The sequence below is a fragment of the Condylura cristata genome, unplaced genomic scaffold (assembly GCF_000260355.1).
Source record: "Condylura cristata isolate star-nosed mole 26May11 unplaced genomic scaffold, ConCri1.0 scaffold00007, whole genome shotgun sequence".
Lineage (NCBI taxonomy): Eukaryota > Metazoa > Chordata > Mammalia > Eulipotyphla > Talpidae > Condylura > Condylura cristata.
In genome coordinates, this window is record NW_004567108.1 from 56,142,768 (window position 1) to 56,157,586 (window position 14,819).

General features: G+C 33.4%; 1 protein-coding gene across 8 annotated transcripts in view; it reads left to right on the plus strand.

Moving 5' to 3' along the window:
* PAM (peptidylglycine alpha-amidating monooxygenase) overlaps positions 1-14,819 on the plus strand; it is a 289,915-nt gene that overhangs the window by 223,864 nt on the left and 51,232 nt on the right. For all 8 annotated transcript variants that reach the window (XM_012721812.1, XM_012721814.1, XM_012721815.1 and 5 more), the window contains exons 13-14: positions 4,539-4,723; positions 5,643-5,702. In XM_012721812.1, the coding sequence (XP_012577266.1) occupies positions 4,539-4,723; positions 5,643-5,702 (245 nt within the window). The remainder of the gene's footprint in view (positions 1-4,538; positions 4,724-5,642; positions 5,703-14,819) is intronic.

The window sequence follows — 14,819 nt, forward strand, 5'->3', positions numbered from 1 at the left end:
ATAATACCCTAAAATGATACTAATCTATCTATTTTGTAAATCTCTTGTGGGCTGCAGGAAATTTTGTTTTTGTAATATAAATGAAATAGGAAGAAACTATAAGAAATTAAATCATTGAATGAGTCCATATTCTGAATATTTAATTTATACTAAAGAAGCAATTTTTTCAGTAGAATAATAAACTAAGAAAACAAATTTGTATAAATTTAAACATGAATAAAAATCCTTATGAAATAGATAACATTCTTATAGCACTTAATGTGCTTTTTAGTTTTAGAAAGGTAATAGTAGCCGTGCCTCTCTGTTTTGTGAAAAATGGGTACCATTTCCATAGGGCAGTGTAGAATCACAGCTCAGAATGTAACCAGTAAAAAAGAAAACTAAAAAAAAAAAAAGGAGAAAACATGATGTCTATTAAATTAACCTATACTCTACACCTTTTCTTTTACTTCTCACCCCTAACTTACCTGCACACTATCTTTGGGCACAGATTTGAAACCTGAGCTTGAGAATGACTTATATAAATCTCTTATCCAAATGCCTCCTCTGTGCAGTGTAAGAATTTTAAGAAGTTTTAAGAATCAGAAGTTTTAACCTTCTGATTCTACTGCCACAGGAAACTTGGTCTTAAAGGAAAATTACTGGGAAGATTTTCAGGTACATGGTTCCTGTAGGGAGCAAAGGGCTCCCCACCCATGTACATAGAAGCCAATAAGGTAACACTGACTTCTGAGAAAAGGAAGTTTATGGTATGACAAAGGGACAGAAGGCAAGAATCAAGTCTGTTTGTCAAGTCTGTCTCTTCAATATGGAGGAGTTTATAGGAGCAGAAGAAGGGAAAAAATGCCCAGAATGTGGAATTAGGGATATGGCAAGGTCTGATTCTGTAGTCACAAATTGAAATGTTGGTGGGGACAGACGCTTAACAGGATTTTCCTTTTTTAAAAAAAGATTTATTTATTTATTCATACAGAACTGGGGTACAAGCCAGAGATGTAGGAGCGGTGAGGGGCTTCACCAGAAGCAGAGTGGGGAGCAGAACAGGCAAAACCATGAAGTACACTACTGAGGGGAGCAGCAGGAGGGTCAGAAGAGGTCACCTCCAGGGCCAGGGATCGAACTCACACTGAAGCGTCTGCAGATAGCTTGCAGTGCCACATCCTAGCCTGTTGTGCCACTAGGGAGGGCCAAGATTTTCCTTTTTAATGGACCCTTCTTTGCTTTGAATGTAGTCCAGGCAACTGCTCACAGACTTTGCTTTTGAATATAATCTGAACTGTCCCTCCATTCTTTCTTCTTGACTCTGTGAATTCTTGGTTCTCACCCACTTAATTCTCCACATGTGCAGTTTTCCTGACTCACAGCCAAACATTAAGCCCCTGGAAAGCAGATGTTTGTAAACACAGTTCGGAAGTTAAATACCACAACAGTTCAGATCGATGGTGGTGGATTGGCCATGATTTTAATTCCTCCACTCAGTCTGAGCTGATACTATGCTAGAAATTTTAGGACTTGAAAAAATTTTGCATGGACAGGACTTAAAAGTAGTACCTGATTGTCCTAGAATAGAGTTTCATCTAAAAGTAAACCATTAAACAATTAGGCATTATTAAATATAGTTAATAGAGGGATTTTGGTTGTCCATTTTTGCTTGTCTGTTTTCTTATATCATAATCCATTTCATACAGTGTTTTGATTTTTTCCCCCTTAGATGTAATCCCCATAATTCTCCCACCACCACAGCACCCATGAACTATCAGTGGTGATTTTTTTTTTATCCAGATACATTCTTTTCAGAGTATTCAACATGAAAAGTACCCCTTAGACAAAGTTGCTCTGAAGATTATACTAACAACATAGTACTAATTAATCTATGAATAAGCAGTATTTGTACTTGACAGCCTTATATTTTATATTTAACATGACACATCTCTAAATTCATCTTAAATGTTTAGTGAAATTTAAACCAAAACAATAATTTAAATAAGTCAATTAAGTTAATTAAGTTAGCTGATTTGCCTAAAAGTTTACATGATAAAATTTTAAACTAACTTTTGAGAACAGGTAGATAATGTGTAATCTTGTCAACTTTGTCATATTTTTGCCTTAAATCTCTATTATATATCTTTGTAATATGAAATAATGTATTTAAATAATAACTCTCAAGGAATAGGACAAAAGGAGAATAGATTTAAAAATTGGATAAACAGATAGAAATAAATATCTTTCATAAATGCCACATATCATTCAAGTTCATAAAATTGACCTGACTCATTTTTCAGCAGTAAGATCTATTAGGTCTGACAGGATATGTCATAAGTTGTAAGCATTGTTAAAATAGATTACGTATTCTCCCCCCCCCCACCCCTACCCCTAGATACCCATATTTTTGCGGGCTTACTAGCCTTGGGCTCTCTGCATTTTCTTAGAATTGAACAAGCTAGCATAAAAAAGATAGGAATGCCACTTGTAAAAAGAAGTCATTGTTACATGAAAACTTTATTGTGCAAAACTTTATTGTGCATACTGTCATTTTGGGATGAAGGTTACGTCAGCAGTCTCATTTAGAACATTTAGTCACCTGTGCAATAAGGAATGTTTAAAGGGCCATTCAAGACTCTGGAGCAGATGTGTGAATATAGCTCCGTAGCTCCTTAGGTTAGTAAACATTCAGACTGATGGAGTTGAATTGCATCTTTTGTTCTCTATGGAAAACAAGGGCAGTTGTATCAGAATTCTCTCTTAGGGCTACATAAAGCAATTTGTCTGGTTTAAAGTCAAATTTATTTTAGTAAAGGAGTATAATAGGCAAATTGTGTGATTTATACTAAGGATGGTTTATGTCCTAACTTATTTAGAGATAGAATAGTATCTCTGTTAAGATGGGCACTCAGAGTTACCTGGGATACAAAGTTCAATTATAAATGGAAAGGGATAAACTGTACTTATAATTTTCTTCAGCAAATTCTTTAATGACAATTTCTCTGTGTAACAAAGATTCTCAAACTATATGATCAGCTCAGTTTTGGTATCATAAACCTAGTACTTCCAATGAATTATATTGGTGAGCTTATTAGACTGTCTCACAAAATTATGTTTAGAAGTTAACATGAACATGATTTCTCTAACATGATTTGTCCCTTGATTAATTGCATGTTTCCCTTGTATAAATGTATTAATTTTTTTCTAACATTAATTTGATCAAGTTGTCTGATTATTTTGTTATACTCTTCTATAACATGGCTCAAAGTTTTCTAAACTGAAGCCATATTTTCAATCCCATTTCCCTAATTTTTCTCTTGGTCATCTCTCCTCATTATGAACCAAGGGAGGAGGGTAATGTGGAGGAAGAATAGTTCATTATTTTGGCACCATCTTTCTTTTATAGCACATAATGTTCTGACCAATTCTGTGGTTCTCAAAATGTAGTTCTTAGGAACATGTTTTGACACGTGAAGATATGTGTAATGAACAAGTGTTTGTTTAGGATCATACCTCACTATTTGCTTATATTTCCGGAAGGAGGCAATTACACTGACAGGTGTCACTTTCAGAGAGTAAGAGGCCAGGTGATTTTGGATGCACAGAGTTCCCTGTGGCAGGGTCTGCTGTTTTAGGGCCTCTACATTTTCAGAGCTTCGAGAAACCACTCCCTGTTTGAAAAAAAAAATTATTTTTTTCCTTCCCTGATGTCATTATTGTTGCTATGGAGAGGAAATGAGTGCTGCGTGATATTGCTGGAAAAACCAACACTGAAGTATTTCTGTACAGCAAATAGTGCACTTCATACCTTTTTTTCTCCCATAAATGTATGCTTGCTAAAAATGGTCAGAACTAAAATACCAAAAAAGAACGATTCCTTTGCCCCAACTACTTTGGCATATAAAATTTTGTAAAAGTATGCTAAATAAATCCTTTCTAATAATGGTAAAAGGAATGAAATATGTAGTAAGCCATGCACATTCAAGAAGAAGAAAATGTTTTATAAACTCATAAGCAGTACTTATACTATTTGACACATTAGTCTTAGAGAAGTCCGTCTTACTGTTTTACAATCTATTTTTAACATTGAGTCATTTGGCTGAACAGCATGACCCCTTTCAGTTTTGAGCCTTTGGAAGAGACCAGTGCTGATTTCATTTGGTATCATTTTTGAGACACTCTTTCCATTCGTGCTGAAACCAGGGGTATGTTTGTGATATCTTAGCATTAACATAAGATTCTTGATTCATCTGACCATGAGAACTGGTCAGTCATCAAAAGATCCTAGACTTGGGGTTATGTAATAAAAGACATTTTAAAAAGACTTGTAAATAATTTATCAATCTCTATTGAAGTGTTCTGAATTCTGTTGTTATTAAGTAAATAATTAAGATTTTCCATGAGGAAAGTACTTTAGCTTATCAGTTTAGCTAATGGAGGAAGGTTTCCACCTTTGAATCTATTGCTTACAGATTCACTGCCTGCATTATTCTTGCATCTGGAATACGTTTAATGTGAATGGCTGATCTGTTGCATCTACTTCTTTTTGCCTGCAGTGGCACATCTAGTGATGAAATGTGCAACTTATACATTATGTATTACATGGAAGCCAAGCACGCAGTTTCCTTCATGACCTGTACACAGAACGTTGCTCCAGATATGTTCAGAACCATACCTCCAGAGGCCAATATTCCAATACCCGTGAAGTCTGATATGGTTATGATGCATGGACATCACAAAGGTAAAATTGGTATTTAAAGTAAAATAACACATGATTTTGTATCTTATATTTTTTTGTATGTGTCTGATTTGACTATTATGGTTAATAGTTAAAATCATCCTGTTATATCTGGTGATGAAACAGATTAGCTTGGAATGAATTCTGTAAAATAGATCTTTCTTCATTTAATTTATGTTTTTTAGTTTCCCCATTTTATTCTTTGTTATGCTGTTCTAACGAGTACAGTTTGCCTGTGAAAATTATCACCTCCAACCATACTCTGAATTATCTACTTAATGGGCCTCTTCAAGCAAAAGATAGTTCTTGATTTATGAAGCATTGCTGGCCTTGACCCTTTTGGTCTTTCAGAATTGTTCTTTAGCTTATTGTTCATCTGCAAAATGATTGTATTAACTGTCATTTTTTTTAGATAAAATTGCAAAATATACAGCCTATTGCATTGGATGAAATATGATAATTTTCTGAGTTTTTTAAGTTCAATTTTAGCATGCCAGGAAAAATTCTTATTCCTTTCTAGTAGAAATTTTATGAAAGAAGATCACATAGCAGGTTAATTTATTAAGTTAGATAAGCAATTTACTTAAAATGTTATTAAATTAATACATCCTTTAAAATTACTAAATTCAGTTTTTAAAATATGAGCAGTTTTATTAACACTTTTTGAAAAATGCTGATTTATGTATCTATTATTGAAAGAGTAGTTGCTCTAGTTATTAAGTCACAAGTCTTGTAATTAGCCACTATGTTGCAATATTTTTGTGAATTAAAGCGGCTCTACCATATAAATTCTCTTGTGTTTATGGAACACAAGACAGTTAATAATGTGTAAATGTTGCTGGCGTGTTTCCAGTAAGCTATTTAAAGTATATAATATACACTGCAAATCTATGCTCAACTTCATCATTTTTTTTTTTTACAGAAACAGAGAAGAAAGATAAGACTTTACTTCAGCAGCCCAAACAAGAAGTGTTAGAACAGGGTATGTATGCTGACTTCTGTAGAAGTATTCATTATCCAAATAAGCAACCACATTTTACAGTTTTTGAACTTTTTTAGGTCTTTTATTATAAGCCTCCAACCTTATGCGTTGCTGTTTTTCAGTAATGCATACATAGTTCATGAGAATATGGTCAATCGTTGCACATTAGCTCTGAAAGTAAAATTATTAGTGTTAATTTAGTCCTGCTAGACTTTTCTGTCTTTGTTGTAGATTATTTCATGTTGTAACTTTTATATGTAGTATAAGTAAGTGCAAATATCATCATTAGAAACTATTGGTGAGGCTGCTTTTGAAATAATGTTTTTTTTGCCATTTAAATTCTTGTGTTTTTTGTATGTTATGTTCATAATGATCTTTGGGGTTCAGGAAAAAAAAATAAGAATTAAACTCGCATCATGCCTCCCTTAAGTCGTTCTTTACTGTCTTCAGTAGGTAGGAGAGATTAATGTCTTATACGTTTGTAATTTTGTGTTAAAGCATCTTTCTTCCTTTGTTCTGTATATGTGAAGTGGTAATACTTAATGCTTAGTTATCATATCTAGATATGGGAGCACTGAAAAATTACTCTCTTCAAACGTGGTTTTTTGCTATGTTCTTAGAAGACAGTACTTTATGTTATTATGTCATTTTTGGTCTAGATACATTTTAAAACAGTTTAAACAGTTTAAACCTGAAGCAAACATACTCCTACTGACAATAAATGTATACAGAAAATAGAAGTTTTCTGCTATCAACTTACATAGGGTTTTCTGATTTCTCCTAATTCATATAATAGTAAATCACTGTGGTAATTCTTCAAAGTAAAAGTTAGCATTATGCTAGTGGTATTTACAAAATTATAGAATTCAGACTTTTAAGAAAAAAATATTTTCAGCATGTTATAGGATAACCTGTAATACAAAAGATTTAAATTCTATAGGATATGTCTCATAAATTCTCATTCTTACAAAGTGGCCTCAAGAAAAACAACCCAATGTTGTTTCTGTTTTTTCATTGTGAAAAAAGGAGGTGATTTTATATTAAAATATTTATACTAAGTGAATGATATGAAAATATTTCATATGATTTTAAATAGCTATATTTATTAATCATATGTGTATATTTGTAAGATCAGTAATTGCAGCTTAAGTATCATAATATAATAATGCTTATTAACATGGTACTGCAATTTGATCAGACTTACAGTGAATTGTTTTGACATTGGGTACATTGTTTACAAGTTTATGATTGAATTAATTTGTATCATTTTAAGTGTACATTTCCAAATACCAATATATGTGATGCAGTATAGAATGAGACCATTAATATTTGCAATTTATAAAACAGTATCTATGGAAACTGATGCTAAACCATGTTTTTCTTTTGAAGTTATCTGAGTTGATAAAGAGAGATATTAAAACCAATGAAAGATTAGAAACAGAGTTTTATTAGCAAGGAAACTTAAATGTTAAATGTAATCTGTTCTTTCCAAATCATATTTAAGGATGCCATATATATGGTTGCATTTCATATTATTGCAAAAGACTTTTATATTTTCCCATTTATTTGCTTTTTTGTTTCTCATGGCATATATGTAGTATTCAGTGGTGATACCCAAACTCTTATTAGTTCCAGAACTAAGGTCTCTGGACACATAGGAAGTTATTTTCCTCAGTTACCTTTTTCTTTTGTATATGAATAAAATGCTATGAAATATTTTTTCATTTGTCTTGGGAAGGAAAAAGCATTATTCCCACTCAGTTTTCATAATGCAGAAAATAGACTGTGATATTTGTTGAAATTAGTGAATCCATCAGAATGTCACTTCCTAGATTATGGAATACAAATACCTCACTAAAAGTCATTCCAGTGGTCAGTGTAACTGTGTGTTATTCTACTAGTCTTTGAGGACTGCCAGCTTAGAATTTAAAGAGAAATATATCAAATGCATATTTGTACATTTAGTCCATTTTATTCACTAATGAGATCAATCTGTCTCCTTGTAATACACAGGGCAAATCTACTCATTACTGAGAGAGTGTCCCATTCTTCTCAGAGATATTGTTTGCACTTGCACAAATGTCTATTTGTATTCATCCCCTGAGGAGTTGAACTCACCAGTTCCTAATGGGAGGGCTCTAATTATTCAAGTAAATTATGCTGTGTATGCTGATTATAAAGTAAGCGGGCAAGCTTAGTGCTTTGCCTTATTTTGGTATTCTAACCAAAACAATTTGTGTTCAAGTACTTCTCTTGATAGTTGATTCTTTTAATATTTTACATCCTCAATAAATAAGTTTTTTTGAATTATTTCAACTGTGTGAGACACAAACTAATTAACAGCTTTTATATTGGTCGCACAGAAGACTTTGAACCTCCACTTGAAATAGAAAAGTTGAGAGTCAAGAAAGGTCCCACATATCAGAAGACTTGTATTTTAAGTCATATTCTATACTAATCACTGATGAAGTAATAAGGGTAGTTCTACCGGGGTAATACTGACAATACTGTTTTGTTTATAAAACATTGGAAAACAGATAACATGAGAAACATCAAGATATATAATAAATGTTATGTTGTAAAGGAGAGGGGCCTTTATTAAGGTGGTAAAAAAGAGAGACATACCCAAACGCATGTTCCATAGGCTGAAAAAAAAAGAAAGAAAGAAAAGGAAAACATAGCTGTGCCACAAATGGACAGAAGCTAGTAGATACTTCCAACATGATGAAGGAAAATTCAAGTGACCTGTTAACAAAGGTTTATACAGTACTGTTTCTCCTGGAAAAATTTAAGTACAGTATTTTATTTTCTTTGAATTAATTACCTAATTTTTCCAGAATATTAATCTAGATTAGAAGTTAACTAGAATTTGAAAGAGACATTTGAGGTGTGTGAATCCATGTGGGGTAGCTTGACCTGTGCTTACTCACCACATACTAAACTTTGCAGTATCCTAGTCCACATCTGCTCCCTCTAGAACACAATTTGTTGGAAAGCAAATGTATCTCAGATTCTGTCTCAACAGATGTAATTACAGAGACACCAGAAGAACTTCATTATGCGACAGCTTTACCTGTCAGGCATTGTCATGCAACAATGGGGAATGCTTTAATGAAGGTTTAATTAAGTCTGTAGGGATTTTTTTAATAATGCTTATTTGACTGATTTTTAGAATAATACTCATTATAGAAGACATGAAAATTATATAAAAATATGAAGAAGCAAATAAAATCTTCTTCCATAATCCCCAGAAATACAGTGATATGTATAGCTGTGTTTGAAATATATATGGGCACATTATTTTAACAGTATTTAGATCATAATATATACACAATTTTGTATTCTTCCTGTAGCAGTGTTATATTTTAAATATTTCTCCCAATTGTAAAAATTATTGGTTTCACACAGTTTTTAATGACTGCATAATATATGTCTATTACTTCCTCTATGCTTGAAAATGCTTTTTGCCTATAAGTGAGCTTATTTGTGAATGAGTTGACTATGTTTGCCTTCATGCTGAGTAACAAAGAGAAATGTTACCATTTTTTAAAAAGATTCTAAGTGAGGAATTAAGTTACACATATAACAAGCACATTAAACACTAACATCCAATTAGACAGTGATTCTGGTCAGAGGAAGTACATGTTAGGATGCTCTACACAAAAAGGATGTCAGCATTGAGGCTGTCCAGAGCAAACACACAGCTATCTCCCTTACTTATTTGGTATGGTTGACACTTTTAGGGGAAACAAATGCATGACTTGATAGTTAGTTCTCTATTTTTATGTATTATAAGTTCCTATATTTGTTCACTACACTGAAGGTAACCTGAGTTTTCTCTCAACAATTTGTAGGCAAGTACACAGTCTGAAAATAAGAAACTTACCAGCTGCAAATAGCCTATACAATTATACTTAAGAGTTCTGAATTTAAATGTTTCTCTCCTTTAAAACTGAGAGTATAAAAATTAGTATTGGAATCTGTAACAGTTGTATTAGATTTCAATCTTTGAAAAAAAATCAAGGTAAAACTACAAGTCAAATCTGTAATACCGGCATGTCCTTGTTATTGTACATTTTGCTCTGGACATTTCTTTTGCTGCAAAAGGGCCTTTAACATGTTTTATTCAGTTTGCTCCAAACTCTTCTCATTGTACTCACTGTGCCCTGGTATAATCAATCTTTCTGCTCAAAGGTCAGCATGAGCCTACTATATTCCCAAGGCAGGGAGAATATGACAAAAATACAATTTGTGGAGGAAAAACACTCTATGACCCCCAAATAGTTACCTACCACAGAAGATACCTTCTGTGAAACAGAATAATTTCACAGTGGTTTATGCTAACAAAAATGAATTACCATTGGCATGTTTTATCAAATACGTGCAAAGAAAGAAACAAGACTGCAAGTTAAAAATCCAATTGTCTGTTGTGAAAGCTTGTTAAAGTAACAGTTGGTAAACCATTTATGAGAATGAGATAAAGAATGAACTTAATAGCTAAAATCAATACCTTTATTTTGTTCAATAAAGAACACTCCTTTGTGTTCCCTACTATAGTACAACTGATTTTAGTAACATTTTTGTAGCTAATTCTTACACTTCCTATGCCACTTGGCTATTCTAAAGAAGATAGAACTCTTATTTGTATTTCCATTCAGTAAAAGTACATCTGTTTGCTATGATTTATGAACAACTCACAGTTTTTATTTATTGAACTCATCTATCAAACACAATTCTAAATACCCCCCAAGGCACCAGGAAGCTGAGTGTATGCTGTTGGGTGTATTGGTTTCCTAATAACAGAATAGGTAGATATGAACAACCATTTATCACACAATTGGGCTTTCAGATTTAGGTGTGTGTGTATGGTACTTACAAAAGCCATCCTATCTTAACTTCTAATTTTTACCATTTGTGACATTTTCTTAAAAGGAGAAGACAAAGGTCCATTTTTGATTTGTCTTCCATGAGTCTTATTCATGGAAAAAAATAGTGAAGTTCACTTTGTGCTGCTTGAACTGTGTTATGTTTCTCTAGAACTCGTACAGTAAATGTTGTGAGTTAGAAATAAGTAAGCAGTCAGTAACCCAAATTGATTTTAACCAGAAGGAAATAAAGCTATGATTGACTCATAAACCAAAATATTAAAATCTAAAAAGGTAGGCTTTTATTTTTTTATCCTTAGATCCTTCATATTAATCACTTGTCTTGCATGGTTGTAATCTTGTTAACTTGGTTACCTGGCATAGTTTGGCAGTGGTTAAACTGCTGGTGAATATCCTGTTTACTCTCTATGTACCTCAGAAATCACAGTGTGATAATCAGCATTAAGAGTTGTTTGTTTTAGGTAATGAAGTACTAGTGATTTGTGTAACAAATGGGAATTTATAATATGAAGGATTATCAAGAGGTTTTTGATTATTTTTAAAATAAAAATACCTACAACAGATTTTTTTTTCCAGTAGGAATAGTTTATTCATTATTTTCTTCTAGTGGCCAATAGTTTTACTCAGGATCAGGTTTTATTAATTTATAGTCTTAGGTGTTCATAGTAAGTATAAACAAACATTTCCTTTTATAATACACACGTTTATTATTGTAACGTAAGTTTCCAGGGGTAGCATTATATCAACATTTTAAACTACATCCTTATCACCACCAAAGTCTAGTTTCCATCCACCACGATACAATTTGCTCTAATTATCTGTTTCACCAATTCCCCTTTTCTTTTCTCTGGTAATCCCCAGTGTCAGACAGAAGATTTTATACTGTCGAAAAGTAAAGATTTACTTTGTCTGATAATCTTTAAACATTTTACTTAAAAAGAAAACCTCATGGGGCAATTTTTCAATGTATATTTCTAACTGTATTAGTCTGATCTCACCATATTACTGAAAGTAAAGTAGAAAAATTTCTATGTTCATGGCAGAGAATAATGATTGCTCCAGGTAGAAAAATGAACCATTGAGCCATACTATAGCTTATGCAAACTCACAACTTACAAACTTGGAGTTTAATTGACAGATTTTTAGATTCTCTTTTACTATGTTGTGTTCCTTTCCCTAGCACATTAGCTTCTACCAGTTGTGTTACCAGATATCAAACACATTCAACCACATTATTTTAAAGACTCACCATTCATAGGATAATTTCATGAGGTTTCATAAGGTAAGTGCAGAAAACAAAGAAATAGAATTCAGTGAACCCTCAATCCATCTAGGAATTAACAAAGGGGAAATCAGGAGTTCAGTTTTAGATGTGTTGAGTTCAAAATAAAACAGACATCCAAGTGGAAATTTCCAGAAGGTAGTTTTATACCAGTGTGGTAGTAACAGAGCTCTGGATTTGGGTCTCCTTTGTATGAAGGTGGCAGCTGTCTGAGCTCACTTAGTAGGAAGGGATCTCTGCCTGGCTGGGAAGGGTGGAGATACAGAATGCCATGTATAGACCTCAAAAAACACCAACATTGTCATATTTTGGCTGAACAATAAGAGGGCGAAAAGGTAACAGAGAAAATGTGGAAATAAAAATGTAAAGAGTGAACTTCTCAAGGGATTCTCAACAGTGTGACATGTCACCAGTATGTCAAGATAAGTAGTCTGTTGACTTGGGCAACTAGAGTGCTTGAGCAAGAAGCCATGCAGGAATGAAGTTGGAAGTGGAAGCAGATGCTTTCCATTTAGGGTAAGAGCATGTGAGGAAGGATGAAGCAGCATGTGTCCTTGCAGTTTAACTAGCCATTGTCATATTGGCTGTTTAAATCACCTTATAAATGTAATAAAAATAAATACAATTAAAAATTAAGATCCTCTTTCACACTAGCCACAAGTCCTCAGTAGCTCGTGTATGTAGTGTTTATCATGGCAGGCAACACAGGTATAGAATATTTTCATGATCACAGAAAGCACTTGTATTTTTTTATTTTTCCTTTTGAAGAATTTTTATTCAGAAAGTATCAAGAATAACTGTGCTGTGGGGCTGCCATGTGTACATAATTTTTTAATGGAGGTTAAGTTGGCATGTAATGAGTTTAAGGCATATAATTTAATGATTGAATATTTGTATATATATTGCAAAATGGTTGTTAACAATATGTGTAGTTAATACATCTGTCACCATATATAGCTACAAAATTGTGTATACATGATTAGAATTTTTGGGATATACTCTTAACCATTTTCAGATATACAATAGAATATTATGACTCATTTTATAACTGGAAGTTTTTGCCTTTTGACACCCTTCACCTAGTTTAATACCACCTTACAGCCACCAATCTGTTCTTCATACCTACACAAGATCCTGTTTTTGTTCTTTGGTTTTATTTGGATTTCACATAAAAGTATGACATCTTTCCAGAAAGCTCTCTTAGACAGTACTAGAACTTGTTAAAAGAAATGGGAAGGTGAAGAAGCTTGAACGGCATCCTGTGTTGAAGGGGTGGGGGTACCTCCATATCTCAGTGACCACTGAGCCTGGGCAAGTGTATTTTATGACCTGTGTGAGGCAAATCTTTGGTGAAGAATTTGTATTAGAAAATGAAATAAAACAGGAAGGGCTCCACGGTGATGCTGGGAAGGTTGGCATGCAGAACACTGGAGTCAGGGTAATTCATTTTCCAAGTATATATGAAACAACAAGAAAGAAAATGTAACTACAATTGACTATGGCAAAATCCAAGAAAATGTAATTACAACCAACTGGCAAAACCCAGAAGCACTTTATTGTAGTAGTTATAGTGACTTGTTAAGAATACAGAGAGCTATACATTTAAAGGGGATTTTTTTTTTTTTGCCATTATGAAGACCCCAGTACTTGAAACCAAACAGGAATTAATGTTCAAAATTTTAGGTTAAAAAAAATAGATTGAAACTAATGCATATTGCAATCCTTTTGTCCTTATTTATTTATTTATTTATTGGCTACTTGGCAATATACATTGGATGGGGCATTTTATAACTATTTTCTTTAACTCCAAAATAGCAAATCTAAGGATAGTTTCCATTTTGGATTGAGAAACCAAAATTTTATCCAAACCAAAAAAAAAAAAAAGTTTATTTGGGGACCCTGGGAAACACAGAGCACTCCAGTTGTGTGCCCGTGTTGCCAATGGGGGTATCTGTCTCTACAACACAATCAGCTGCAATTTATGCACACCACATTTTCAGTAAGTATAGTTTTGTTTTGGGGAAATTTGCCAAATGGTGATTGGTCAAATTCTAACCCTAAAGGTCTTTGCTATGCCAGTGTGGGTTTAGTATTCTTCTTCAGGATAGACACATCTAAGCATGCCCAAAGGTACCTGAGGTTAGACCCTCCATACCCTCTGACTTTGGTTTTTACCAAAACTTGGGCTTTTCTAGTTTTTTTGTGTTGTTTGTTTGTTTTTATACTACCATCATTATAAAGTTAGGCAGCTTGCTCACGGGTATAGCATTACTAAGAGTCAGGATTGTATTTGAACACTGGTAGGAAACACAGATCATATTGGGCAATAACAATACAGAAAAAGACCAGAAGGCTAGAAGTGCACATAGCAGAGAACTATCATTTGAAGGGCCACAGAAGGGTCCTTGGTTATAAATGATGCCTTAGGAAGATCAGAAGAGGAGAGTTGGGTTGATTACTAGAGAAAGAATGTGTCAGGAAGATACAGCTACCTCCTCTTAGAGTTGATGTTCAATGAAGTGAAAATGTAATGTGAGCTGAAAAAAAAGAAGGTAATTTTAAGTGAGGAAACAGATTTAGAGCCCACCCAACTTCTTCCATTTATATTCTACTCCATCTGGTACTCTCAAAGTTAGATATATATCAAGATGTTAATAAGACTTTTTTAAAATGGTGAACATTTCAGGACTCCAAAATCCAGTACACCATAGTAATATAGGAGATAGCCAGCTAGTGCTCTCTCTCACATTCCAGTAAAAGATGCAGCTCCCAAAGCGATGATCTCACAAGGCCAATACAACCTGTGTTTACACAAGTCTATTATATTGCTAAGTTTTTCTTTTCTTGACCCAATGATCATTGGAAGTGGTTCTTTTAAAGGAAGCAGAGTACTCAATCCTTAATATTTTATCACACTTATTAGGTTTTTTTCTGGCAAACCTGAATGAC